At 49.7% G+C, this 27134-nt stretch overlaps 1 protein-coding gene across 3 annotated transcripts in view; it reads right to left on the minus strand.

Annotated features, from left to right (window-relative positions):
- DSCAML1 (DS cell adhesion molecule like 1) overlaps positions 1 to 19418 on the minus strand; it is a 346450-nt gene extending 327032 nt beyond the window's left edge. For 2 of the 3 annotated variants that reach the window (XR_008380577.1, XR_008380576.1), the window contains exons 1-2: positions 19191 to 19358; positions 2288 to 2605 (exon numbers count right to left, since the gene is read on the minus strand). Coding sequence is in view for 1 of the 3 variants with exons in the window: in XM_053593394.1 (XP_053449369.1) it covers positions 2288 to 2605; positions 19191 to 19416 (544 nt within the window). In the remaining 2 variants the exon portion in view is untranslated. Of the gene's footprint in view, positions 1 to 2287; positions 2606 to 19190 lie in introns of all 3 variants that reach the window. The other variant, XM_053593394.1, reaches the window with a different exon arrangement.
- Between the last annotated feature and the right edge of the window lie 7716 nt (positions 19419 to 27134).

The following is a 27134-nucleotide window of genomic DNA, read 5'->3' on the forward strand; positions in this document are numbered from 1 at the left end:
GAACTTGATGTCTGCCCTCTGCCCAGTCCTCCAGGCTGTGGAGGCCAGAAATGGGCCCCAAATCCTGGCGTCAGGCCTCCCAGGAAAGAAAAGAGCTCATAGTCTACCCCCAAACAAACTCGTAAAATGAAGCACAATTCTCACTCTGTCTTACCCCACACACTCCTATTCCCACCTACTTGGAACCCTGCCCCTATGAGGGATGTTCCTAAGGCAGAGGACCCTAGAAGTCAGAGTCTGCCACTGGTTTGGAGGTCATCTCCAGAACCGATCTCCTTGATCAGCCTAACACATTCCCAGGAAAGGAAAGATGCCCCCCTCTGGGCTTGGAGCCATTGCAGTGGGCTGGCTAGAACACCACCTGTCTTCTCCCCTAAGAAAAGCTCTTCTAAGAAAACTATTCTCAAAACTTTATAACTATTCAAGGCACACCTTACCACTGATCATGACCCATCAGTGAGGCATGATGTCCTAGTAAAGAATGGCCGTTCTAAGCCATCCTCACATTTCCAGACTTAACCCAGGGAAACGAGACCTTCCATTTCCTTTAAAGAGACCACCTGAGAAATCCCACCTCTTGCCTCCATCCACATTTCCAAAGACCAAAATCCACTGCTAAAAGTTTTCCAAAACGAATTTTCCATAAATGCTTGTTCTCATGAGATATGTTACACTCAAACAGCCCTCCGCAGTAGAATGGACAAATGACATGTGGTCTTTCACATGGCAGATCACTAGACAGTAATGAGAATGAATGGCCCGCCACCATGCACAGCAGTAGGGGTTAACCTCACAACTAGAATCCTGAGCAAAGGGTCAAGAGAACATAGACTGTAGGATTCCAATTATGTAAAGGTCAAAAATCAGCAAAACATCTGTATTGTTTTGTTTTGTTTTGTTTTGTTTTTGTAGAGACAGAGTCTCACTGTACCGCCCTCGGGTAGAGTGCCGTGGCGTCAGATGGCTCACAGCAACCTCTAACTCTTGGGCTTACGCGATTCTCTTGCCTCAGCCTCCTGAGCAGCTGGGATTACAGGTGCGCGCCACAACGCCCGGCTATTTTTCTGTTGCAGTTTAGCCGGGGCTGGGTCCGAACCCGCCACCCTCGGCATATGGGGCCGGCGCCCTACTCACTGAGCCACAGGCACCGCCCTAAAACATCTGTATTGTTAAAAGTCAGGCGAGTGGGTCTCTTAGGGCAGCGGTTCTCAACCTGTGGGTTGAGACCCACAGGAATTGTATTAAAGGCTCGCAGCACTGGGGAGGTTGAGCACTGTCTTAAGGGAATAGTTTATGAAAAAAAACAGGAGGAAGGTTTCTGGGGTGTTGATACTGTACTTCTTGATTTGGGTGTTGAACTTTGTGAAAATTCATTGTACGACATGCATGATATGGGCACTTTCCTTTATATATATGTGTGTGTATATATATATATATATAAGGCTTTTTATAAAAAAGAAATTCACTGAGAGTTTTCTATGAGTCGAGGGCTGACATGAGCACCTAATTTATTTACTTTTTTTAATTTCAGATTGCTATGAGGATACAAACGATTGGGTTACATTGTTTGAGTCTGTTAGGGAAAGTCCCTATTGGAGTTGTGCCCCTCACCCAGGAGAGGTGCCATATACCCTTAAATTGTACCTGTTAGGTGAGAGCACACCAGTCCCCCGTCCTCCTCACCCCCTTCCTCCCCCAGTATTTGAATTTAATTGTATTTTTCTCTTGTGTGGGCATGAATTTGTCCATCTACTGGCTTCATGAACTTAGCATTGAGTACATTGGATGCTTGCTTTTCCGTTCTTGTGAAACTTTACTAAGGAGAATGTTCTCCAGCTCCATCCAGGACAACACAAAAGCTGGATGGTCTCCTTTTTATGATGTAATAGTGCTCCATGGTGTACATATACCACAGCTGACTAATCCACTTCTGGGGTGATGGGCACTTGGGTTGATTCCCTATCTTGGTGATTGTGAATGGAGCAGCGATAAATGATCTAGGTGAGCACCTAATTTAAATGAGTAGTATCTCATTGAACCATCACATAGTATCACAGAGGTGGTAGGTAGGTATTAGCACCCACTTTGCAGATGAGAAAACTGAGGCTTAGGGAGGTATCGCTTATGCCCAAGGATCCACAGTAAGCGGTGGAGCTAAGATTCCAAGAAGACCAACAAAACTGTCCTTGCCAGGCCCCCTGAGCATGTGACACACATGTCCTCAGCATCCTTACCCTAGCCCTTCAGACTGGGCTCCCCAGAGGGAGGCAGGCATCTTAGCGCTCACCTGCTTTGACGCGGATGTTGGGGCTCCGGATCTTGCCGGCCGCGTTCTCCGCGGTGCAGAAGTAGTCATTGTCGTGGATAAAGCTATTGAAGGCGGAGGGGGAGAAGGGGTAGAGCTGCAGCGTCCCGTTGGCGTGGACGTGCCGGATGTGCGGCACGTCGTAGATGTCGTCGCCCGTGGCCAGGTACCATCGAAGGGCCGCGCTGGGGGAGCCCGCGGCCGGGCAGGGCACCACCACCCCCACGGAGCTGGAAAATGTCACCTGCTGCAAGGAGTCATTTACAAAGTAGAGGCTGGTGCCGACATCTTCAGGGCGGGCTGCAGGGGAGGTGAGGGGAGAGAATCCATTAGGGTGTGCTCTGATAATACCCTCCTCGGCCACGGGAGCTTGCACAGACGGTACTCATGCGTCCCACCACCAAGCACCTGTCATTCAGTAAGCACTCAGTGAGTGCTAACTATGTATGCACAGGCAGGCTGGGCACTGTAGCTCGGTGGTTAGGGTGCCGACCACATGCATCAGGGCTGGTGGTCTCAAACCTGGCCAGGGCCTGCTAAACAACAATGACAACAACAACAACAAAAATAGCCGGGTATTGTGGCAGGCGCCTATAGTCCCAGCTACTGGGGAGGCTGAGGCAAGAAAATTGCTTAAGCCCAAGAGTTGGAGGTTGCTGTGAGCTGTGATGGCACGGTACTGTACCGAGGGTGACATAGGGAGACTGTCTCAAAAACAACAACAACAACAACAAAAAAATAACTATGCACCAGGCACTGGCAAAGGTGAATAAGAGACAGTTTCTGCTGCATAGAAGCTTCTGGTTTTGCACGGGTATAGTACAAGCCAGAAGAATCATTCTCTTTGCCAAGCTAAGTCCATGAGGAGAGGCTGCCACACACTCTATGTTGAAGGATCTGAAGTCATGGTCATGATCCACTATGGATGCCCACACATTAGGAGAGACACTGAACGCTCGGCTGAATATACATTTACTAAGCACCTTCCATAGGCATGCAAGTTCACACCCATGGCCTTAGTTCATTTGTACCACCCTGAAGAGGAGATGGTCTCACCCTTCTTTTATCACCCTATAGTTACATGATCTGTCTGGGATCATGCAGCTAGGTTACAGAACTGAAATTTGAACTCGTTGCCCATAAAGAAGATGTTAATGCTCTTTCTACCATTGCACAGAGGAAAGTTAAAAGTTATCCAACCCTGTCTAAGTAAGACAAAGGCTGTGGGAACTGGGATGAGCCCTGGAAAGATGGAAGACTAAAGGAGACTCTTAAGAGCTGCCCTCCCCCCGGAAGCCAGTTTGGAAAATGCATTGCCATGAAGGGTCGAATGAGGACCAGAAGGTGGATGGAGAAGATCCAGGCTTGGGATGCAAAGGGCCCAGCTTCTAAACCCACCCTGAAAACTGACTACAGAATTCCCTCCCCTCTCTGATCATCTTCTCCTTCACATATAAAATGGACATTAAGGGGGAGGATGGACAGACTACAAAGACCCCCTTCCATTTCTAGCATGCTCCTGTTCCAACCATCAGCCACACAGGAAAACGTTCTCACGGTTGCAGCCGGCAGTGGCAGGACCCCCTGGCCAGGAGGACCAACTGTCTACTCCTCCATCCACGCTTAGGGCCTTGGTATTTCCTGCTGTCACCCAGCAGCCCTGAACATCAGCCTCAAGGAGCCCTCCCTGCCTGCCCAGGAGCCTCACGGCCAGAGAGGGTCAGGGTCCCGGTCCCTGCTGGAAGCCACTCACTCTCCACCAGGAAGATCAAGGAGCAAACAAACCACTCTGCTGCTTGTTTAGAGAACGTTGCAGAGGACCCAACTTGACCTCAATTTCCACAACTTCATAGGAAAGGGGAGGGCCCACATCCGGCTGTGTTAATATTCTTGGCTTAACTCTGAGCCTCCAGGGAGAACGTACCGGGCAGCTCATTGAGGAAGGCCATTAAGCCTCATTGGTCAGAGCAGTTCACATCATCTCATAAAAAGCTGTGATGAAGCCATTAGCAGGCGTGCCAGAAAACACACTCGTGGGCTCCTTGCTGCGGTGTTGGGGCGGCCTCTCAGCTGCAAATGCATTTTCTGCCCCTGCCAGCCACTGCACCCTTACCAGCTGAGAGGCCCTGGGGAGAGGGGAGGCACATCACCTTGCCCACCTCCTCCTTATGCTGCTTCCCCGTGTGACGGTCTCAGGGTTGGTGGTTGACAATGTCAGCTCTGGGGGACCCTCAGATGCCCCTGAAGTATGCTCAGGTGATGGTGGCTAGAGTAGCCCCCAAATCATGAAATCATACCATTTCACAGGTGAGCAAACTGAGGCTGGGAGGCTGTTGGAGACATACTTAGCAGATCCCACTTGCACGACTCTGCTCACCTTCTGAAAGTCCTTCTTACCAAGGTTCATTCAGCAAATACTAGTTAAGCATCTTTTATGTGCTAGACACTGTTGTAAGGACTCTATCACCTCTTAAAGGACCTCTCTTAATCCTCCTGCCCACAACTATGAGATAGGTACTGTTATCATCCCGGTTTACAGATGAAGATACCAAGGGACTGAGAGGTTGGAGCAACTTACCCAAGACTACACAACCAGAAAGTGAGGGCTCTGGGGTGCAGATTCAGGCAATCTGACCCCAGAGTCACTTGCTTAACCACTACATGATGTATGGCCACGGTGTGACCACTGGAAAAATAAAAGCGAGACCTTCATTTTTCTCAAACACAAACCAGCCACCAACTTCCATTTTCAGCTGGCTAAGAACACAATTAACACACATGAACATGCCCAGGCACACGCAACACACACTCCTCCTAGGAGCCGCCCCTGTTGGGCTTTGGACATTCCAGACAATCCTTAGCTTTGGGGAGCAGGGACATGGCTCTGGTATTGTGGGATGCTTCCTGAGACAACCTAGTTAATCAGACAACCTCATCCCTAGCAGCTTCAAGGATTTTAAGAGCTAGAATCCATCAAAGTACAGAGAGACTCTACAATGTGCCTGACAAATGGAGCTAGGAAAGTGAGAAGCTTCCCTCACAGGAAGGAACACAGCAACTGTCTGATTCAGGGAGAGGGTCAGTTAAAGAAGAATATGCTATAGCCCACTGTCATAATATGACCTCCAGCAGTAATAATAATAATAGCCACCACTGATTTCACTGTTAACTACAGACAGGCCCAGTACCAGGTCCATTCTACATATTATATTTATATTATGTAGATTTTATATTTAATCTTCATAACTCCCCAGGGGTGTTGTTATTAGTAGTAGTTTTTCCATTTTACAGATAAGGAAATTAAGATTCTGAGAAGTCAACTAACTTACCCAAAGTTACACAACATGCAAGTTTCAGAGCTGGGAATGTAACCCAGCTTTGCCTCACATCAGAGCCAGAGGATGTACCAACGTGTTCTCTTGTAGAGCCATAAACATGTTTTGCCAGGTTGGAGGCCCCATCTCCCCTTTTCCTCCATCCCAACCTTACTCCACACACACTCCTATCCTTCTTCTCTCTTGGCTGGACATGCATTCCACCCTCCTTGCCTCCTGAGATGGCCCCGTCCTGAGCATCCCCGCCCCGCTGCCACCAAGCACATCAACCACGATGACAGCAGCCTTCCTGCAATTCTGGGCCTCGGATCTTGCCAGAGCCAAGGACACAGCTTCCCAGCATCTACAGATTTAACTGATGAATTGACTGGGATTGTCCAGCCACCTGTCAGGGCTGATGAAATGGCAGATTTATAGTAAAAGGAGAGTAGCCTCATATTTCTCCCACCCCTGGGATGTGAGCTTCTGTCTTCTGAGTCTGGGGGAGCTGGGGAGGATTAGACACACCATTCATTTCTCCTTATGGTTCTGACAGTGCACTGCCATCATGAAACATCACCTCAGGTGTAAAACAATAGCATTTTGCACTTACATTGGGTTCATATTTTGCTATCACAAGGCACCTGTCAGCTCAGAATGAAGAAGCCCTTAAATAAACACTAATTTAGCCTCACCCTGGCTGCCAAGAGAAAGGAGTGAGTGAATCCATAAAGGGGAACTGAGGCACAGACCACCAAATATCTCGAATCTCTATATGCCAAGTTGAAGCCTGGTCACAAGGGCAACAGGCAAGTGGCTGCAGAAGGAATGGGTTTGTTCAGTCCCCCAGAACAGAAGGGGAAGCAGCAAGGGCCTGATGGCTTTATGAAGACCTCCTGGTGTCTACCATGGCCTCTGTGATGGGAGCTTTGCCTCTTTCTCAGGCTCCTGTTCAAATATTCAGAGCAGGGACAAAGCCTCAGCAATCTCGGAGGAACAGGGAGGTGTGTACAACACACAGCACCCTGCCCTGGGGTCTGACGAACCTTCCGTCCTGGGGTTCATCTCTCACCTGCTGTGTGACCTCGGGCAAGACACTTAGCCCTTCTGAGCCTCAGTATCCTTCTTTACAAAAGGGGCAGTGCACCCTCTTACCCACTCCCCAGGACTACTGAGCAGGTGACACGGAATGTGAACGTTCTGGATTCCCCAGGAGGTGGCATGGCTATGAGGGATGGGATCACTATTCAGATCCCAGCTCCCCCTTGGGGTCAAGGGTGCCTTAGTTACTGGAAAGAAGAAAGAGCACAGCCCCACCTGCAGCCCCTGCAGAATTTAAATTCTTCAGCCCCGCAGAATTTAAAACCCTCTGCAAACCCTGCTTCCTCTCAGCTGACTCCTCCACCCTTCCCCACGTCCCTTCCCACATCCCCTCTGACCCAGGGAGCAGGAAAGACTTTCATCCCCTCAGGAGACATTTACCAGGCACTAGCCCAGCACAGTCTCCCAGGAGTGGCATCAAAGGCCAGGGGCATGTAAAGGAGATGGCACGTGGGAAAGAGGTTAAATGACAGCACAGGGCCACACATGCAGACAGGCTGAAAGGGCAGATCCAGACAGGTGCCCCGGGAGGGAGGGAGAGAGAGATAAGTTACTCAGCAACCAGAGAAAAGGCTTTGGGAATGGGCGCCTGAGCTGAGCTGGAGGGAAGATCTGAAGAGGTGGGGTGGGACAAGGGAAGGCGCTCCAGGGGAGGGTGCAACAGCAGGTATAGCGGGTGGGGACCCTGCAGAAACCTTCCCGGCTGGAGCACTGGGTGGCTTGGGGAGAAGAGGCAACCCCAGCTGCATGGAGGATCTTGGCCCTCAGTGGTGAAGGTGGTGGGGAACCTGTAGAGGAGTGCAAGCTTTGGAGAGCAAGGTGTCCAGACAGTCCCCTGGCAGTGGCAATGGAGACCACTCAAGTTCTTGTAATCCTTGTGCCTAACTCCCTTGGTGTTCTGGCAGGCATCTACTTCCTGGAGGTCTCATTGGCCTAGCTAATCTATCAAGTCCTCAAAAGAAAGGCCAACATGTTCTGAAGACCTACTGTGTGCCAGGGAGCAGGAAAGACTTGGGTGCTTCAGCGCATTTTCTCATTTAATCCTGGCAAACAAGTGTCTAGTGGGGTGCTGTTAGTCTCATTTTACAGCTCTGGGAAAGGAGGCTTTGGGGGTCACTATCTTCTCTGAGATTGTACAGCTAGAAAGAAATGGAGCCAGAATTCAACCGCAGGCCTGTCTGGCTCCTTTGAAGAGTTCAAAGTTTGGAGTTTTATGGAGTTCCTCTTTCACCTCTTCTCTCTGAGCCAGTCCTAATATGTAAAGCAAATCTCGACTCCTACCTTCCTCTCGAATTGTAGTCACTCCCCACCCCCCGCAGCTCTCTCTTCCCTCTACAGACAGAACCAGGCATATTTACAGAGAAAGAAGGGGGGGGGCACTTCATAAATAAAGAGAGAGACACTCAGATCAACAGCAAAGCTTCTTCTGGTCAAAGGGGAAAATGTATTTTTAATAGAAAATGGAAGTTATGGGCTTGCTTGTCATGTGACAGACGCCCAGACTTAAACCCATTTAATCTTCTCCGCTATTTAACATGGAGCACCACCCTGATGCTGTGTTTCATAAAACAGGCTTCCAATCACTAGGAGATTAGAAGTGTGGAAAGAGCATAGCAATATTTTTAAACCAGAAATCGCCCCCAGTCATTTGGGCTGTTTGCCCTCGGGGTCACCGCTGAAACCTAAGCGGCCATTGCATCAACTCTCTTGCTCACCCTCCACTGCCTGGGCTTCGGGATTAGTTTGGGGACAGAAACTAGACACTTGGGTATGCGACTGCGTGGGCTCCCACCTCACCTGCCAGGGTGGAGATGGGGGTGCCTGGCCACTCTACGGGAGCTGGCTGACTGAAGCTTCCTCCAAGGTGCACAGAGGGTCACTCCCACGTCATTATCTCTACTCATCATAAATGACACCCCAAGGGGACAGAAACATTAACACCTCACCACCTCCAGAGAGAGGATGAGTCACTTTGTTCTCTTCCCTTACAATATTTATTCATCTCCTTCACCAGGCTCTTTATCCAGGAGCATCCGCCAGGGCTGGGGCCCCTGCAACACCCCTGGTCCCCAGAGATGGGTAAGATTCTTTGAGGAGCATGTTTTTTGTATGTTTGTTTGTTTGTTTTGAGACAGAGTCTCGCTTGGTGCCCTCGGTAGAGTGCTCTGGCGTCACGGCTCACAGCAACCTCAAACTCTTGGGCTCACGCGATTCTCTCGTCTCAGCCTCCGAATTAGCTGGGACTACAGGAGCCCGAAACAACACCTGGCTATTTTTAGAGACAGGGTCTCACTGTTGCTCAGGCTGGTCTCGAACCTGTAGGCTCAGGCCATTCACCTACCTCGGCCTCCCAGAGTGCTAGGCTTATAGGCCAGCGATCACGCCACTGTGCATGGCATTTTTGAGAAGCATGTTTCCAGGGGCACAGCAAGAGTGGGTCGGGGAAGCCATGAGTCTTCAGGGAGATAGGCAGGAGTGGTCAGGACCAAGGAGGCAGAAGGCATCCTTTCCCCTGCAGAGCCAGGAGCCCCGAGGGCAGCATCTGCCTTGGTCACCACTTCATCCCCTGGGCAAATATTGGGCACTTGGCACAGTGGTTAAAAGCCCAGACTCTGATGCCAAACTCCATGGGTTTGAATCCTTACTCTGTCGCTTACAAGCAGTGCGCGTGCCCTCAGGCAAGATTCCCTCCCCTCTGTGTGCCTTAGTTTCGCCATCTATAAAATAAGGGTGACAATGTCTATCTCAAGGGTCATTATGATTAGATGAGTTCACACCTATACATATGAAAAGCTCAGGGCTGTTTCTGGTGTAAGCGAGTGCCTGGCACCACCTGAGTATTGTGGCTGTTGTTACGAGTATCATTATAGCAGGCAAGCAGTGTTTCTGGGAAAAAATGAAACCTCATGCAGCAAATATTTATTGCTGGCCTATAATGAGAATAATAATAATTTAAAACAGTGGTTCTCAAATGTTAGTATGCCTAAGAATCACTTTGAGAGATTGTTAAAAATGCAGAGTCTTAGCTAACAGATTCACCAAGTTTGTATTAAGGGCCAGAAATTCTATTTCTGATACAAGTGTCCTCTGTCTAGACTCAGAGTAGCTGTCCCTCTATAACTGCATTCCTAACACTAGGCACTTCTCATTGGCTTGGCCGACAAGACCTTACCACCACATTAATGAACTCATTTTGGTGATCAAGTTCATAAAATAGTAGTAGTATAATCAATAACAACAGAGCGTTGCAATGGCCACCAGCCTTTGCTAATCCCCAGGCCTCATGCAGAAGTCTTCATGCAGATGTGGGCTGCAGGGTTTTCTCAGACTGATCCACATAGTTGATTATTTCACTGAATTTCCACACAAAAGGTTTCACTGGAGATATATTATGTGCCTTCACTCTGAATGTTCTCATCCCAGAGTTGGAAAAATTGGATCCAGAGAGGATCAATGACTGCTGCTCAACTACCAAGTTCATTCAAAACCCAGATGGGGGCCTGGTGCGGTGGTGCAAGCCTGTAGTACCAGTCCCTTAGGAGGCTGAGGCAGGAGGATGGCTTGTGCCCGGGAATTTGAGGTTGCAGTGAGCTATGATGACACCACTGAACTCCAGCCCAGGCAACAGAATGAGATGCTATTTCAAACAAACAAACCACAACAACAAAAAACCCAGGCGGGGACCAGCTAGACAAAGTCTTGCTCCTTTACCAAAACCCCTTTATGGTACATCCTCACCTTGGGGACTGTCTTAGTCTAGACCCTGGAAGGAGAAGGTCAAATCTCCCAGACAGACTTGTCCCAGTATCAGATCGTGTATCAGACAGCCCAAGCTGTATCACCCTTGGACAGCGGGATAGCCAGGCCCAATACCATGCTCTCTGCCTCTGATGTCTTCCATACCATTTCTTTTTAGCACTTATTTTGTGACAGCCATGATGCAAAGCCCTGTTCCTGTGTTATTGTGCACTTAACTCTTATGATAGTCCTTGGTAGCTACTGCTACAAGACCCCATTTTACAGATAACAAGTTCTTAGGTCAAGTAATTTTCTGGTGTTGCACAGCTAGTCATGGCCAACCTGCCTCTCACACCCAGGCCTCCCTGACTCTTGAATGCACTTGTCCATGGGTGCACGATGGGCTAGATAGACTTAGGACACCGCCAAAATGTAAGCACACTGTAGGGGGGTATTTTGATGAAGGAGAATAACTTAGAGGATGACAATTTTGAATTATTGGGAACTATTCCAGCCAGCAGACATTTCATCTTTACTCATCCCTCCTGCAACTTAATGTCAGAGACACCCTAGTCCTTAAGATGACCAAAAAGTAATCGCTTCTCAGCCTTTTGGCTAAGATCAAGTGTGAAGATGACCAAAAAGTACCCCAATTCCCAACCCCCATGAAAAGTACTGCTCCGTGCTCTCCTTGTGTCCATGAAGAACATGGGTGGCTTTGGGTTTTGTTTTCTAAGATTCTGAGCAGAAACGCCATTCCTGTAACCAGCTACCGAAACCTCTGAGGTCCAGGGAAGATGCAGCTACCCTCCAACCTACAAGGCCCCTGCACTATGGGCTCCAGGAGAAGTTATGAGCAACAGCTGACAGTGGGGCAGACTCTTTAATCTCCTAGTCCTTTCTAGACAGGGTCTGTCAAAGGAAGGTCCCTTATGGCCAGAAAGTTCTTTCCAGGGAGTCAGTTTAGACAGCACAGTTGTCCCCAGAGAATCCTAGATTTAGATTGTTAATCCTTGAGGGACTTAAGGGATTATTTTGTCCAATCTCTTCCATTCACAGGCCTGGAGAGCTGGAGTCATTTACCCCAGGGACACAGCTAGCCAGTGTCCACGCTGGCACTAGAGCATTGTCACTGCTGTTCTTTCAGTTCTGGCCACCCCACTGCTAAGCTAGGAACACAGGAGCATCAGAGGCACAAAAATGCTGTCAGGCAGAGTGGCAGAGAAGGGAGGTATGCTGTGTGTCTGGAGGAGGGGCCTCAGATGGGCGGGACATCTGTCTATGGGCAGCCCAAGAGCTGTCAAGAGGAAAAACCTTCGCTTTCATCTGCCTGGCCCAGAAGGCAGAACCAGGACCACTGGGTAGAAGGTACAAGCCCACAACAGGGTCCAGCTCATTCTAAGGATGAGCTCTGACAGCCAGAAAGGTGTGACCGGAAATGGCCCACCTTGCTAGAAAGAAGATCCCTGTTGTTGGAAGTGGAGATCCCTGTAGCAGAGGAAGAGAATTGCCAGTGGGGAGGCTGCAGAAGGGACCAGGCCACATCTGATTAGGGGACAGATTCCATATTCTGAAAGATGCCTTCCAATCCCGGAAGACTTTTACCCATGGCAGTCACATGGATCTCCCTCTCCTACCCCCAAGCCAGGTCCCCCTTCCTTCAGGACTCTGAGCAGGCCACCCTAGTAGCAAGATATCCCTAACCCTTGACTCAACAGGGTTTGGGGGGATTTCAGTGAGTACTGGGGCTTCAGATGAGGTGGCATATGAAGTCTCACAAAAGACTAAGGATACCCTGCAGAAAAATTCACCCTTTCGGGGAGTTAGTCCAGAGGACTATGGACCAAACTTGCATCCAAGGACCTGGAAGGGGAATGGGAGGAGGGAGCAGAGGTGGGCTTCCTCCCACTCCCACCAGCACTGGGGCCAGGGGCATCTGCCAAGTTCACTCCAGGAAGACTGCTGCCAGCCTGGCTGTGCCTCTTCAGCTGTTCTATGATGCTGAAAAGGAAGGCTAGGAAAATTCTGCATATGTGGGGGGCCCATGGAGGGGGAGACAGCCACAAACAGCTGTGAGACCTTCACCATGCCTGTATGATGAAATGACAGTAATTATGCCTTCCATTTCAGCAGAGCATTTGTAAGGCTAAAACAGGTTTGCTGCGGTTTTTACATGCGTGTATTTATATGTTCAGTACACAAAGCATTGTCACATGATATATAATTATAGGACCCTCATTCTATATATACATACATATAATAATAACGGCTCTGTAGGACAGCCGGGACAGGGGTAACTTTGCCCATTTTACAGATTAGGAAACAGAGGCACATGCACATTTCAGCGACTTGCCCAGGTTAGACTGGCTGAGTCTTGCTTTGAAGGTCCACAGACAATGCTCTTTCTAACACACGGACATTCACACACACACATCTCTTTAGAATCTGTTTAATGGAGATGCAACTAGCATTTGAATAACTGTTGTTAATGAAGATGGTGACCTTGGAAACTGTCAGTGCAGGCGTCATACAGAGCCAGGGCACAGAGAGTGGGGTAGGGTAGCTGAACAGAGGAGGGGAGTAGCAGCTGGCAGGGCATGGGTGGGCCCCAAGGCTAATGCTGTGCACGTTAACATAGCCCTGGACAAACATCTGTTATGCAGGGCACACAGGCTGTTGTGCCCACAGTCTCCCCCCAGGTAGGAAGTCCACAGGCCACAACCTGCCAGGGGCAGGATTTGATCTCTGGGTCACTTGCTGATTCCCTGTGGCAGACTGAGTCAAGGCAGGAGAAGTGACCCAGGGACTCCCCAAGGTCATGGGCCACCAAGGGTCTTCTCTACACACAAAACTACCTAAAAAACAGAAGCTCATCTCAGCAGGGAGAGACCAAGAAATACATCCAGTTACAGTGACAGGGCTCACCCTATGAGGGGCACCTGCCCAGGCTTTATGGCATGAAGTCCAGGGTCATTCTTACTCAATCTAACTAGGGGAGAGATTTAACCAACCCCACCTTCTTTGGGCAGATATGAGACCAGCATTCACCTCATCCTCAAATCTAAATCTAAACCCAGCTTCTCCCCTCTGCATTTCCACTGCTGTCTAGGGAGAGGAAGTGTGCTGGGCTCCCCAGGGACACCTAGACATCCACCTGCCTCAGTTATCCGTTGAAGGAGTCCTATAGGCTACCCAGCTAGGGGATAGATAGATGGAAGGAGTTGATGCTCCCTGCCCTGGCCACCAGTCGGTCTATCTCAGTGTGACAGAGTCTAAGTCAGTTGGCTTGGCCAAACATATGACTGGTTAATACAACTGCCCAGGATAGGATCTGACATTGAATTTCTCAGTGGGGGCCTGGGACGGAAAGCAGGGGCAGTGCAGAAAAAGAGAAGAGGTATATTGAGCACTGACTATGCTCTCCAAAGTTACCTGGCCAGTAAGTGCAGAGCCAGGATGTGAATGAAGGATTTGCCTTAACTCCAAACTTGCACCACTCCAGCAGGTCACAAATGTCTTTATTTTTCTTTATACTCCAATAAAATCTCTGGTTGCAAGAATAGTGGGGGGTACTTAAGGCTCTGTCCACTGGTCCTCCTCTCTACCTCCATCCATCCCCTGAGACCTCACCTAACCCCTCAGACCTCCACGCCATATCCTTTGGAAACCTCTGTGGGCTCTGGTGGACCAGGGCCCTCCTCAATCAGTCCACAGACATGAAAGTGCTCTGGAAGGGCTGGGTGCAGTGCCTCAAGCCTGCAATCCCAGCACTTTGTGAGGCTGAGGCTGCAGGATTGTTTGAAGACAGAAGTTCAAGACCAGCCTGAGCAAGAGTGAGACCCTATCTCTACCAAAACAACAGAAAAATTAGCCAGGTGTGGTAGCAGGTGCCTGTAGTCCAGCTACTGGGAAGCCAAGGCAAAAGGGTCACTTGTGTTCAGGAGTCTGAGGTTGCTGTGAGCTAGGCTGATGCCACTGCACTCTAGCAGGGGTACAGAATGAAAAGAAAAGAAAAATGCTCTAAGGCCTTGCAACCGCATCTGCCATGGTAAGAGTCACTCAGGGGCCTGGAAATGCAGGAAAAAACCATCCCTGAGGCCACACTCCCACTAAAGTTCCCAGCAGGCTCCCTGGGAGGAGGGTTCAGCACCCATGAAGTGTTTGCTCTTCAAGCATCACTCCAAACTCTCGACATACCCTTCTCTCTGTAACCACAGTGCCCATCCTCCCATGCTTTCCCCTAGCCCCCAAACCATCCCACATGGCTGACAAAGGAGGAATACAAAGTAGGAACTATTCTCCTAACCTCTCGGAAGGCACAACTCCTCCCAAACTGGATACTGACAAACTGGGAGGCCCCCCTTCACACCCCCATCCCATCAGCTGCTGCCTCACCACCTACTGACTGCAGCCTGAGCACGGAGCTCCCCCTACTCTGGGGTGCACCTACCCGAAGGCTAACGTAGATCCTGGATCCCTATAGCCAGTGTGCCTGCCCCTCTCTTCACCCTCTTCTTTCTTCTGTTACAAGATGAACAACCCTACATCCCCAGTTAGGTCTGCCTTGGGCCCTCTCTGCCCATTGCCACCCAACCTGCAGCTGCAGTGTCACTGCCTGCCCCCCCAAAGGAGAAGGGGAGCTTCAGGGCTGCCTTGCCAGAAGTGAACTCAGAGCTGAGCCCATGTAGGCCTAAAATTCGGACACAGAAGCACTACCAACACCAGTTCTTTTTCCCCACTCCTGCCCCACCTTCATTTCATGCAAGGAGAAGACCACTGCGTGGCCACTCCTGAAGCTGAGATCAAGATGCTACTCACAGAAGGCAGGGCTCTTGGCCTGGCTAGGTGAGCATACAAATCCACATGCAAATTATATGCAAATCCGGCCTGCCCTTGGGTTCCTGGCACCCTGCCACTTCTACTGCCTGTAGCTTGCCCTATTCAGGCACCTGTGTACCACTGGAACCTACTGGCCTAGGAGCTGAGAACGCATTTCGAGAAGTGGGGGCTCTTCCTGTTGACTACCTTAAATGACCTCAAGAGAAACATCTTCTCCAAGATTATGTGAGTCCCAGCCTGAGACTCATACCCTGCCCCTCAAAAAAAGCTCTCTGAACATCAGCTCTTCCATCTCTTCATCCACAAATAAAATCCTTCCTCAGCCAGAGCAGGGGACCAAACAAGGATGGAATTCCTAAGAGGTAGGGAAGGTAAAGAGGGCTTGAGGTCTGCACCCTTCTGTCACAGGCTAACAGCCCACAAGGTGCTCTAGACAGAACTCTGCCCTGGGGAGGAGCCTGGGAGCCCCTGCTGCTCAGGGGCCTGCTTCTTTAGCAAGCCATCAGAGACCCAAACCCTGGGTTCCCTTGCCCATTTCCTCCCTGTTCCTCATCCTAAGAAAACCAAGCCTCTCCAGCCAGTCCCCTGAGACCTGCTCAACTTAAGCACCGCCTTTGGGTCAACTGCTTACTCGCTTCTTGCTTCTAATTGAACTGCCCATTCTGCTGCAGAAATGCATTAAAGGCAGCTGGCTTTGATGCCTAGAAAAATGAAGCATCGGGAAGGTCTGTCGGGCATCATGGCCATTCTATCCTCCCTCATGTTATTCTAGCAACCAGGGCTTCTCTACCCACTTGCCCCCTCCTCAGTATTCACTGGCCTTTTGCCGACCTTCTCTTAAGTTGTGTTTGCCATTTCAAGATTTAAAAACACATTTCCCTAGTACCCCCCTCTTTCTTTTAATTAGACACTGAGCAGAGTGTTAGAGATTTTCTTAATGGCCTGACGAAGGCTTTTAATTTGGTCTTCTCAAGAGAGCAGAACCATGAGTCCCCATCGGAGAGGTTGGGGTGGGAAATGAAAAAAATCAATGCAACCCATTATTTTGGCTTTTAGAAAACAGGAATTTTAGTGCCAGGGAAGCTTGTTCTTTTACACAGTAAAAATGCAAATGCAGGCAACACAGATGCTGGCACGCTGGATGTAACAACGGAGAAAGCCTCGCTGGGGTTCATCTGGCTGCCCAAACCTGCATTGGTTTTGGCAATAATAAGGCAGTTATTGGAGACTCGATAACCGATTATTAAAACACCTTCCCTGTTTAGTTTTGGGGATCGGTCTTAAGCTCAGGCTTCATCAGAAAAAAAATAAAAAGGTATTTTGAGAGGAATGGAAATAACAGAAGCTTAAAACACATTCAATAACTGCTTAATTCCATCCAGAGGACGCTCCATCTCCCCCTGTTTTCTTCTCTCTCTCTGCCTCCTCCGGCTCCTCACAGATGGACGTACAAATTATTGCAAGAGGATATTGTTTTCTGTAACAGGCTCCAACGTTCACATTTACATTTTCCTTGGTGCCGCGGGGGTGACTGGCAACGGGAGAGAAAATACACCAAACCCCATCTTCCCTGCTCTCTCGCATCACAGCTCCCCAAGCCGCCTCCACCACCACACCACCCCAACCAGAACAGGCTCCAGGGACCAGCCTGGCACCTAAGACCCAATTAAGGCGCCAAGGGAAAGAAAGGCCTGTCTGGCAAGGCGCCCTGGCGCCCAACAGATGCTGGAGCCTCTGAATCACAAGGGCATCGAGGCTCTGCAGACCCAAAGGCCACCAAGGGGCCTCACACCTGGCACCTCCAACCTACTCACAGGCCCAAGGCCACTGGCAACTTCCTCCTCAAGTTGGAAAGGATTTGGCCCCTCTGGCTGTCCTGTTGCCTTCTGGGCCTTTTCCACCCCCACCCCCATCTGCTCCTTCCCTATCAAATAGCTTGGGCTTCATTTATTAATGCCAGGCTCCTGGAAGGGGGAGGGGAGCAGCCTTTAGGTATTTGCTGAGAGGCCTCCTCCTCTCCTGGGGAATGGGCTGTTCTGGAAGAGGTCTCCAAAGGGTGGGGGGTGGGGGAGCACAGAGGACAAAGCTGGGCAACAGTGTGGCAGCAGCTCTAGCCTGTGGTTTCTCCCCTGACAAAACAGGAAAGGGGGTGGGGGGGGTGAAGAGAGAGCTATGGAGAGAGAAAGCCGCTCCTCACCTTATGTATTTTTAATATTAATGTAATTAAAGCTGCGAGCCCAGCCGGCCTGCGGGGGTGGAGGGAGGCAGGAAGAGCCTGGGAAGAGGGAGACTGGGGGTGGGGTGGGGGGGCGACAGTGGGGGTTGAAGAGGAGGCAGGCTTCTCCCTCTGCTAAGGTGGGATGGAGGGGTGTGACACGGGGGGCAAGGGGTTAACCAACCGAGGCCAGCCCTGGTGTGTTGCCCAGTGGACCCCACTGGATCTGAGAAACTCAACTACTTTGTCCACAATTCCAAGGCCACCCCTTATCCCGCGCCCTGATCTCCCCGCACACACCAGCGATATGCTGGCCTTCCGTCTGGCTCCGACCCGCCGTATCTACAAATGATCGTTACCCTCCTCCTTCCAGTCCTCCATATATTGCAGTCAGCTTAGGCTCCGGCAGGTTAAGACTCCCTACCCCTGGGGCTTCGGCAAGGTAGGACTGGACTCCTCCCCGGGCACCAATCCTCTGCTGAATTGCCTTCCCTCATAGCCTAGGGGTCAAGAGTTGCGGCTCAGCCAGGACATCTTCTGGGACATAGAAGGGAGGAGGTCGCTCCCAGGGCGCAAAGGAGAAAAGTTAGAGGCCTGAACAGGTAAAGCTGAGCTTATTACAGCGTGTGTGCTCGGCCGCGCCAGGGCAAGGAGTTCGGCCGCCTCATCTCCCGCCATCTGCGCGCACCGGGGCACGTCCTCTGCCATAACCTGGACGCCCGACTGCCAGCGCCAGCCTAGTTCCGACTCGGTGCCCAGGTGGCTTCAGTCGGAAATGTCCGCTCTCTTCCAACCTCCCCGTCCCAGCCACCTCCTGGATCAGGTACTCAGCGCCCCACCCGCAGGTCTGGACTTGCCGGACACCTGGACCCACCCCTAGCAACCCCTTCTCTCCGGGAAGAGGGACACGCCCCCCAGCCGGAAGAACTGTCCCTAGGTCCGGCTGGCCAGGCGCATAATCGGTGATCTCGCACCTTGGGACGCGCTGCCAGAGGTGGCCACGGTGGCGCAGCGAAACCAGGGTTAGCGCCTGGGGCAAGGGATGGGGTGGAGGAGGGTGACCTCGGGGTTTAGAGAACAAACTTGCTACCTGAGAAACCCCCAGCTCTCAGGATCACCAGCTATCCCCCCCTGCAACCAGCCAACACGCGGATAAGCGCCATGCAGCGCGCCCGCAGTCTTGCCAGAGCGAGGGTCGAGGCAGTCGAGGGGCGCACAGTCGTAGAAGGAGGAGTAAGCCGTCAAGTCCGAGACCCGAACAAGAGGGGACTCCTAGGTGAAGAGTCACGGCCTGAGGACCCCTTGACTCGGAGGGTACTCCCTGGTCCCAGCTCCATCAAACCGCAGGAAGCGGGCAAGGGGCTGGGGGAGGGGTCCTGGGCAGAACCGCGGCCCGGCAGGAAGCCGGGAGATGCTGGGTTCCTTCGCCACCACCCCTACGGGCGCGCCCCTAAACGGCAGGCGCGGGTGGCTGGGTGGCCGGCGGAGCGGTCCCGGGCTGACTCTCACTCGGCCCCTCTCCTGGTGCTTGCCCCACCCCGCTGCGCCCCACACGGGGCCGTGCACCGCGGTCGGTGCCCCGGACACCTGGAGTCCGTGCCGGGCACCTCGCCTCGCCGCTGGCCTCGCGCACCCTGGCCCCGTCGCCGCTACCGCCTAGCCTCCGCGCAGGTCTCACCTTCGTGTAAAGAGTCCAGGAGCAGGAGGAAAGTTACCAGCCACATGCCATAAAGAGGCCCTATTCTCCGGGGAGGTGGTCCTGTGGCCGGCCGTGCGGCAGCGCCTCTCCCCCGCTCAGCGCGCTCCCAGCCGCCCGCACTCCGCGCCCCGCTCTCTCTGCTCCTCAGCCCAGTGCTCGGCGGCGGCGGCGGCTCCTCCCTCCTCGGCTCCCCGGCTCCTGTCATCCGCGGGGCTGGGCTAGGCGGCCGCTCTCCCCGCCCCCCCGCGGCACCCCGGGTGGTGAGCGGTGTGCGAGCCCCGAGCCCTGGCAGCCCCCAGCCCCACAAGCCCAGGGACGGGGGCGGGGCCCAGAGCGGACGGGCTGGCTCTGGCCGCGGTCCGCGAGGCAAGGGGTCCCTGTCCCCCACCGGCTTGGAGCCGTGGTCGCACACAGGCATGGGTCATAAGTGTGCCAAGAGCCCGCCATGCTCGGGCCAAGGACGCCCCATTTCTACCGGCTCGGTAACCTGGGGCGCATGCTTCCTACCACTTTGAAACTCAGTTTACCCCCTGGGATGGGAGAGCACGGATGCACCGGGTAAAATCCGGACTAAGCTCTTCATATTTCACCGGGCGCTCCTGCTCACTCCAAAGCTCACAGCCACATGCCCTTCCAACCCCGCGCTGCTTCTGCAAGCCTGCCTTCTGCAGAGCCCTGAGTCCAGCCGCCTCGCTGCCCAAATTTTCCTCAGCACTTGGCACATTGTTGACTATTTAAACAATTATTTTGGTACCGTCTGTTATGCCCGTGTGACTTCCTTCTTCACCTAACCTTCTCCCCTAGCTTTCTCAACCAGCAGAAATTGTTTTATTCCTTCTGCTGGTGTATAGAAAGTTGGCATTGAATAGGACTTGAGTGAGAACATCTCATTTACAAAACGAACGTTGAGCACCTGCTGTGTGCCACCCTCCATCCCCCACCCCGTGTTAGGTACTGCAGGCTCAGGCATGGCTGAGCCAGGTCTGCTGTGACAAGGTTGATGTGGTTGGAAAGCTCTCCTTTGTCTTAATTCCTAAGTAAGGAGCCGCAGAGAATCGAGAACAGGGGTCCACAGTAGCCCTGAGAATGGATGATAGGCCAGGAATGTACCTCCCCTTACCTAGGGTACTAGAAGTCTTGGATGTCCCCTAGGCACTTGCTGTACCTGGGAACCTCCCAGGTGTGACCCGTGAAGGCTGGAGAGAGGTAAGAAGGCTGCTAGTTAGCCCCACTTGACAGAGGAAGAAAACGTCTGGCCTGAGCTCAAGCAGGAGGACTGGGATTCCTCATTCCCAGGTTTTGCCTATCCCTAGAAATTTTAAATGTTGCCAAATGTGCATTTACTTTTTAAAATTATGTTAAAATATATGTAACAGAAAAGGTACTCTTTTAACCATTTTAACCAATGAACTATTCAGTGGCATTAAATACATTTCCAACGTTGTGCAGCCATCACTACTTAATCATTTCCAAAACTTCTTCACCCTCCAAAATAGAAACTCTATAGCCCTGAAACAATCATTCCCCATCCCCCCCACCCTCCACTGTTCCTAGAAGCTAACGTTCTACTCTCTCTCTAAGAATTTACCTGTTTTACCTACCTGATATAAATATAATCATATAGTATTTGTCCTTTTCTGTCTGGCTTATTTCATTTAGTAAAGCGTTGTCAAGGTTCTTCCGTGTTGCGGCATGTGTAAGAATGTTATTCCTTTCTATGGTTGAATAATATTCCACCCTATGTTTATCCACGTTTTGTTCATCCGTTCATCTGCCAATGAACGCTGGAGTTGCTTCCTCCTTCTGGCTATTGTGAATAATGCTGTTATGAACATGGGTGTACAAATATGTCTTTGCATTCCTGCTTTCAATTCTTTTGAATATGTACCCAGAAGTGGAATTGCTGGATCATATGGTAACTTTACGTTTCACGTTTTGAAGAATTTCCAGGAGCGTTAACTTTTTTACATAGCACTTTAAGAATTTAAAGGGCTCTCACCTGCGTTGCTTTGTGTAACCTCATAATAGCCTACAGAACTTTATCAGCCCCCTTTAAACAGGTGAGAAAATTGAGGCTTAGTTTGTTCAAGGTCATCGAGTTTGCATTAAAAGCAAGACTGGAACCCAGGTCTCCCCAAATCAGAGCAGCATTCTTGCTCTGTGTGGCACTGCCTCCCTTGGCGACTCAGCTCCATGACGCTAAATCACCGCTCCAAAACACCTTTTCACAAAATGTTTTGTAATCTGCAAACGCAGGCTTAGAACGGAGATTGCAAGGGGTGTTTGAGAAGACCCAGCCCAATCTTCTGCTTTCCAGATGAGGAAACTGAGGCCCAGAGTGGGGAAGCCATGGGCCTGCCTAAGGTCCTGCAGAAAGTGGCAGAGGACACACATTTCCCGTCTCCTGGCTTAGCTCCCTTCCCCCACCACCCTTAGCCTGCTGGGCTCATTCTTCCATCGTGTCCCTTTCCTTCTGAAGGAGATAGTCACGGAGAGGAATCCAGTTATTTAAAACTAAGCCTATTGACCCAGAGCACCTGGTCAGGCCATGCCTAAAATAAACTGCTAAGTCAGACAGGATGAAAGGGGTTGCTGTCTGCTGGGAGCCAAGGGGGCCAGAGTGGGCCTGGGGGGTCAGCACAGCTGCGCCAGCTCTATACCCTATGTGCTGGAAGTAAAGTACCCCTCTTTTCTCATGCACCTAAAGTACCTCCTATAACCTGAGTGTTCCTTTTATGCTGGTTACAAGTGGGGACCTTGAAGGACCCACAATCTGTGTTGCCTGAAATGTAAGATCATTCAGTGTGTCGGTGACTACAACTGGATGTCCCCTGAAGAGAAGCCTTGGGAGGAAATAGAAAAGCAGGTGGGGAGGCCAGACCCAGGGGCTCCCTCTAGCAAAAGGAGGCTTTGTAATGCCAGGGTTAAGAGCTTGGCTTTGGAATCAGAGTGAGCTGACTTCTCAGCCCAACTCTGCCCCTCACTAGCTGTGTACCTTGGGAAATTTATGTTTGCCAAGCCACAGTTCCCTTACCTGTAAAGCAGGAGCAGCCCCAGCATCAAACTCAGAAAGTCATAGTGAGGGTTAACTAAGACAAGCCCAGTGGCTAGCACACAGCAAGTTCACTACCAGCATTGGCTTTGCTCACATGGACCTTGATCTGTAGGAGCTGGGAGGAGGGAAGCAGCTCTAGGAGGAGGATGTTGGGGTGATAGCCTGCATTCCACAGTGTGACAAGGCCCGTGCTAAGGAGCTGGGAATTCAGGCAAGAGGCAGCAGAAACACTGAAGGTGCACTTGGAGGCAGAAATAGCCCGGAGAGATCGCTAACAAGAGAAGGACCTGAACACTGACTGTTCTTACGCTTTTTTTGTATTTTCTATTTCCTAGATTTTGTCCCTCCCTAGTATTTAGGAAAATATCTTTGAAAATGACATGTTGGCTCAGACATGTTTCAGAAGTCTCCTCTTCAGCAGGAGTTGTGCAGTGAGGAGCCAGCATGACGGGGTCAGCAACAATCCTCTCTCAAGGGAACAGCAAGGGACAAATGAACCTCGGGGAAAGAGAGTCGGGAGAACCATCCCACCCCACTCCCGTGTCAAACCCTGACATTCCACTCCGCAGCTGACATGTTGGAGGGGCTATGTTTTCTTTTGATAAAAAGGACAGTCACAAATTGGATGGAAACCCTCACACCCACACACAAATATATGCACACCAAAGCGAGAACAAACACAGTTGCCCAGGCAAACATTCGTGTGTACAGGTAAACATAAACGCTTAATGACAGGTACACCTGTGCTTCAATGCAATTTGAACACAATCCAAAAATTCAGCGTTGGCCCCTATGCATATGCTCTAATTTTTTTTTTTAAGGCCTCAAATTCGTAGAATTCATTTCCAGTAAAAACACAGCATCCATTTAAAAGCAGTGACTAATTTCAACATTTCATTGTCTCAGAACCCTAGGTGATGATCTGGCTATTGTTTTGTTTTTCTGTTTGTGTTTTTATTTTTGTTTTTTACCAATGCTAGTTGAAACAGCTACATGAAGTCACCGGGAGGTGAGCCCTTTCCAATTCAGGTTAATCATGGATATTTAGGGGGTATTATTTTGCCATGTTATATTAAGACGAGGCCCATCATGAGAAACAACAGATGTTTTTATTGTCTAGTTCATACAATAAGCTTATATATTTTGGACACTTTTCTTCAAAAACAAAGGCATATAATTATTTTAACAAAGCCTTCACGTGTGTTCTGAAATTCTTTGACAATTTCAGTATACACATGGTTTTCTTTTTTTTTTTTCTGGGAAAATTTTTTTTTTTATTAAATCATAGCTGTGTACATTGATATATTCATGGGGCATCATTCACTAGCTTCACAGACCGTTTACCAAGTTTCACATATACCCTTGTAAGATGCACCGCTGATGTAACCCCACCAATCCCCTTCCCTCCACCCACCTCCCTCCTCCCTCCCCTCCCTTTCCCCCTTCCCCCTATTCTTAGGTTGTAACTGGGTTATAGCTTTCATGTGAAAACCCTAAATTAGTTTCATAGTAGGGCTGAGTACATTGGGTACTTTTTCTTCCTACACATGGTTTTCATAAAAGCAATCAACAATGAACAGGTCAGTCTTAAAAACTTAACATTTGGGGTTAGATAGCTAATTCAAGATTGACCTTGTTAGAACTTACACATTAATTGGGGGAGGAAAAAAGCAAGGGTTTGCCTGTGTGTTTTGTTTTTTTCTTTTCGATTTAAATATTATAGAAAGAGCCCTGGACTACAAATAAAAAATCCTAGACTTCAGTTTCTTCACCAGCAAAGTGATAGAGTTGGAGTAGACTGATCACCAAGGTCCCTTTCCAACACCAAGGGCACAGTGAACACAGGAAATATGCACACACCCCAGTCCCACTCCACAGAAGTGTGTGGTATATCCATAGATATATGCATATTCTTGAATGCAGGCAAAAAAACAGGAGTACAATGTTTTGGGGGGTTTTTTGAGACAGAATTTCACTTGGCTGCCCAGGCTAGGGTGCTATGGTATCATAGCTCACAGCAACCTCAAACTCCTGGGCTCTAGCGAGCCCCTTGCCTCAGCCTCCCAGGTAGCTGGGGCTATACGCTCCCACAAAAACACCCAGCTAGTTTTTCTACTTTTAGTAGAGATGGGGTCTCCCTCTTGCTCAGACTGGTCTCAAACTCCTGAGCTCAAGTGATCCACCCCCCTCGGCCTCCCAGAGTGCTAGGATTACAGGTGTGAGCCACTGTACCCGGCCCCAGGAATATCAATTTTTATGCACAGATACTCAGAAGCAAACAAGCACAAAAACCCTATACAAAATAAAAGTTTTTGATTCAAACACATACACATGTATCTAAAATACTTTCATCTTCTTGACATGGGATGAATTGTTACAATGCATAGACTAGGGTGCCTATATAGAAAGGCGGTGTGTGTTACTATCATTAAATGAACTGAAATTCTATCTGCTTAGCTCAGAAGATATCTGCGCCTCTTATCCTTTCGACCCTTTGGATGATAACATCATGGCTCTACACTCATCAGAGCAAAGTGTACAAAGCCCTGAAGTTCCGCCCCCACAGATGGGACTTCTGGGGTCCCACGTCCTTGTTCAAACCACCGTCTTAGCAGGGACGCAGGATAGTTGGTCATTCATTGACTGTGAAAGCCACCAGCAAGGCCCCTGTGCTGCTGTTTCTTCTCAGTTCTCAACTCCGAAATTGGCAAGAAGCCAACCAAGAGGTTCCACGAGTCTCAAACTCTATGGAGCTGAAGTTCATTGGCACTTTTCTCTAGCAATATTTTTCAACCTTTTTTTTTTTTAAATCTCATGGCACACTTGAGCTTATTAGTTAAACTTCCATGGCACACTTAAATTGTGTTGATCAAGTAACAGAGTAGCTGTGCTTTGAACTTCTTTGGAAAATAATTTAATGAATGATCTTTAATAATGTTCATGCTCACCTAAGATCCTCTCATGGCTCACCTGTGTGAAAATCATTGTTCTAGAGATTGGTAGTGGGGGGGGAAGACATAGATACCAACAGAGATAGGAAAGAAAGTAAAATTCGGTGAGTGGAGCTAAATTCTCTGGCTTCCCAAGCCTTCCTGCATTTATTCTGGCCCGTGAGATACTCAGAAATGTGCTCATTAACTTTTATTTAAGAATCTTCTAAAAAAAAAAAAAAGAATCTTCTACACTAGCAACCCTCCATCTTTCTCAACTAGCCAATGTTCCCTTCTTCACCTGTGTGGGACAAGGCTGCTCGCCCAGTAAGGTCTGGTCAGACACCACAAGCTGTCCCTGACCAGGCCTCCCCTGGGCTCCATCTGCACCACAGGATCTTAGGTGTGCATGAAAATCTTTAAACATCATTAATGAAATTATTTTCAAAAGAAGTTCAAAGCACAGTTACTCTGTTATTTGTTATTTAGGCTGTGGCTCTCAGCCCTGTGTCTTGAATGGTGGCTATTAATATTTATGAACACATCTGATTTGTCTCCTGGATGCTGGGTTCCCAACCCTTTCTGCTTATACCCAAAAGACCTAGCCTGGTGCCTCCTTGCATTAAGGGAGTACTCAGTATATGTTGATTTAGTGACTGCCTGGTCTCATTCTCACAAGGTTGCAATTACCTAACTACAGCCTCACGTGTTATGCCTTCCAGAGGGATGTCCTTTAGCTGGGACCAAAGCCCTGAGCTTTGTTGCTTGCCTCTAAGGGTGAGCACTTAGCACAGTGGTTCTCAACCTTCCTAATGCCACGATGTATTTTCATTGTTACAAAGGAGTCGTGACCCACAAGTTGAGAACTGCTGACTTAGCAGAACATGGGAACCCACAGAAGCACTGACCCCTAATGCCCGAGAAGTCTTGGCAAATACCTGCTCAGCTTACATCACTGCTGTCTTCACTGTCATTGTCATGGCCATGTGTGGCAGTGCTATTGGGTTCCCAGCCTTCTCTTTTTTCTGATCCATACCTAAAATGCAAAGATGGGGCATTGTTTTGCTCTTTATACAGGTGAAGAAACTGAAGCTCAGAGAGGTCTGCGATGTGCCCAGAGGCAGAATTTCCAAGACACCTGTCCACAGCTCAAACCTCCAAGTCCTTTAGGTCCCCAGTAATGTATTCACATAATCAGATATTGAAAAATTTCTAGAATAATTATAGCTTACCTGAAATCAGTTGCGGCTGCTACTCTTCTCTACTCTGGTTTTCCAGGGGGGTCTAGTGACCATTTCAGGGTCTACCGCAGGCTTGAACTTGATGGGATGTGTTTATGTGGTTCACCAGCAGTACATGAACTCCCAGTGTAGGAAACGGCTCCCAGGAATGCTCCTATCCCACAGCGAGCCCACCCGCTTGGCTTTGCAACACAGCCCCTGCAGGGCCAAGTTGCATCACAGTACGACTGTGGTCTCAGGTGCCTGCACTGAAGTTGTGTGTGTGCAGGGGGGAGAGACAAGGTTTGAAATGCATGGAGCTTGAAGCTAGTCTGTGAGCAGAGGTTATATATGAAGTTGTTTTTAATTTGGAAAGCATCGTAGAAGTGTGTCAAGCAGTTAGTTAATACCAAGATTATGCTATCTGTCCTAATTTTGTGATGTTTGTAGTATTTTTCAGTTTTTCCAAGTTTGTGATTTATTGTGATGTCTTTTTCTGATTCTAAGTTAATAATCACATTTGTGTCTAATTTTGTATTCATAATTTTGTGTTGTTTTCTTTAAAGAGTCTCCTCCAAAATGGTCTAAGCTTCAGCCCCTACAAAACCTGAAATCATCCCAGGGACCTTCCTCAAACCATGCTGTGGCAGCAGAGCTGGGCTCAGGACCATCCTTCCTAGATTCTGGCCAGGGTCCTTCCCTGGCCCAGAGATCTTGA

Source organism: Nycticebus coucang, chromosome 6 (genome assembly GCF_027406575.1).
Source record: "Nycticebus coucang isolate mNycCou1 chromosome 6, mNycCou1.pri, whole genome shotgun sequence".
Taxonomy (NCBI): Eukaryota; Metazoa; Chordata; class Mammalia; order Primates; family Lorisidae; genus Nycticebus; species Nycticebus coucang.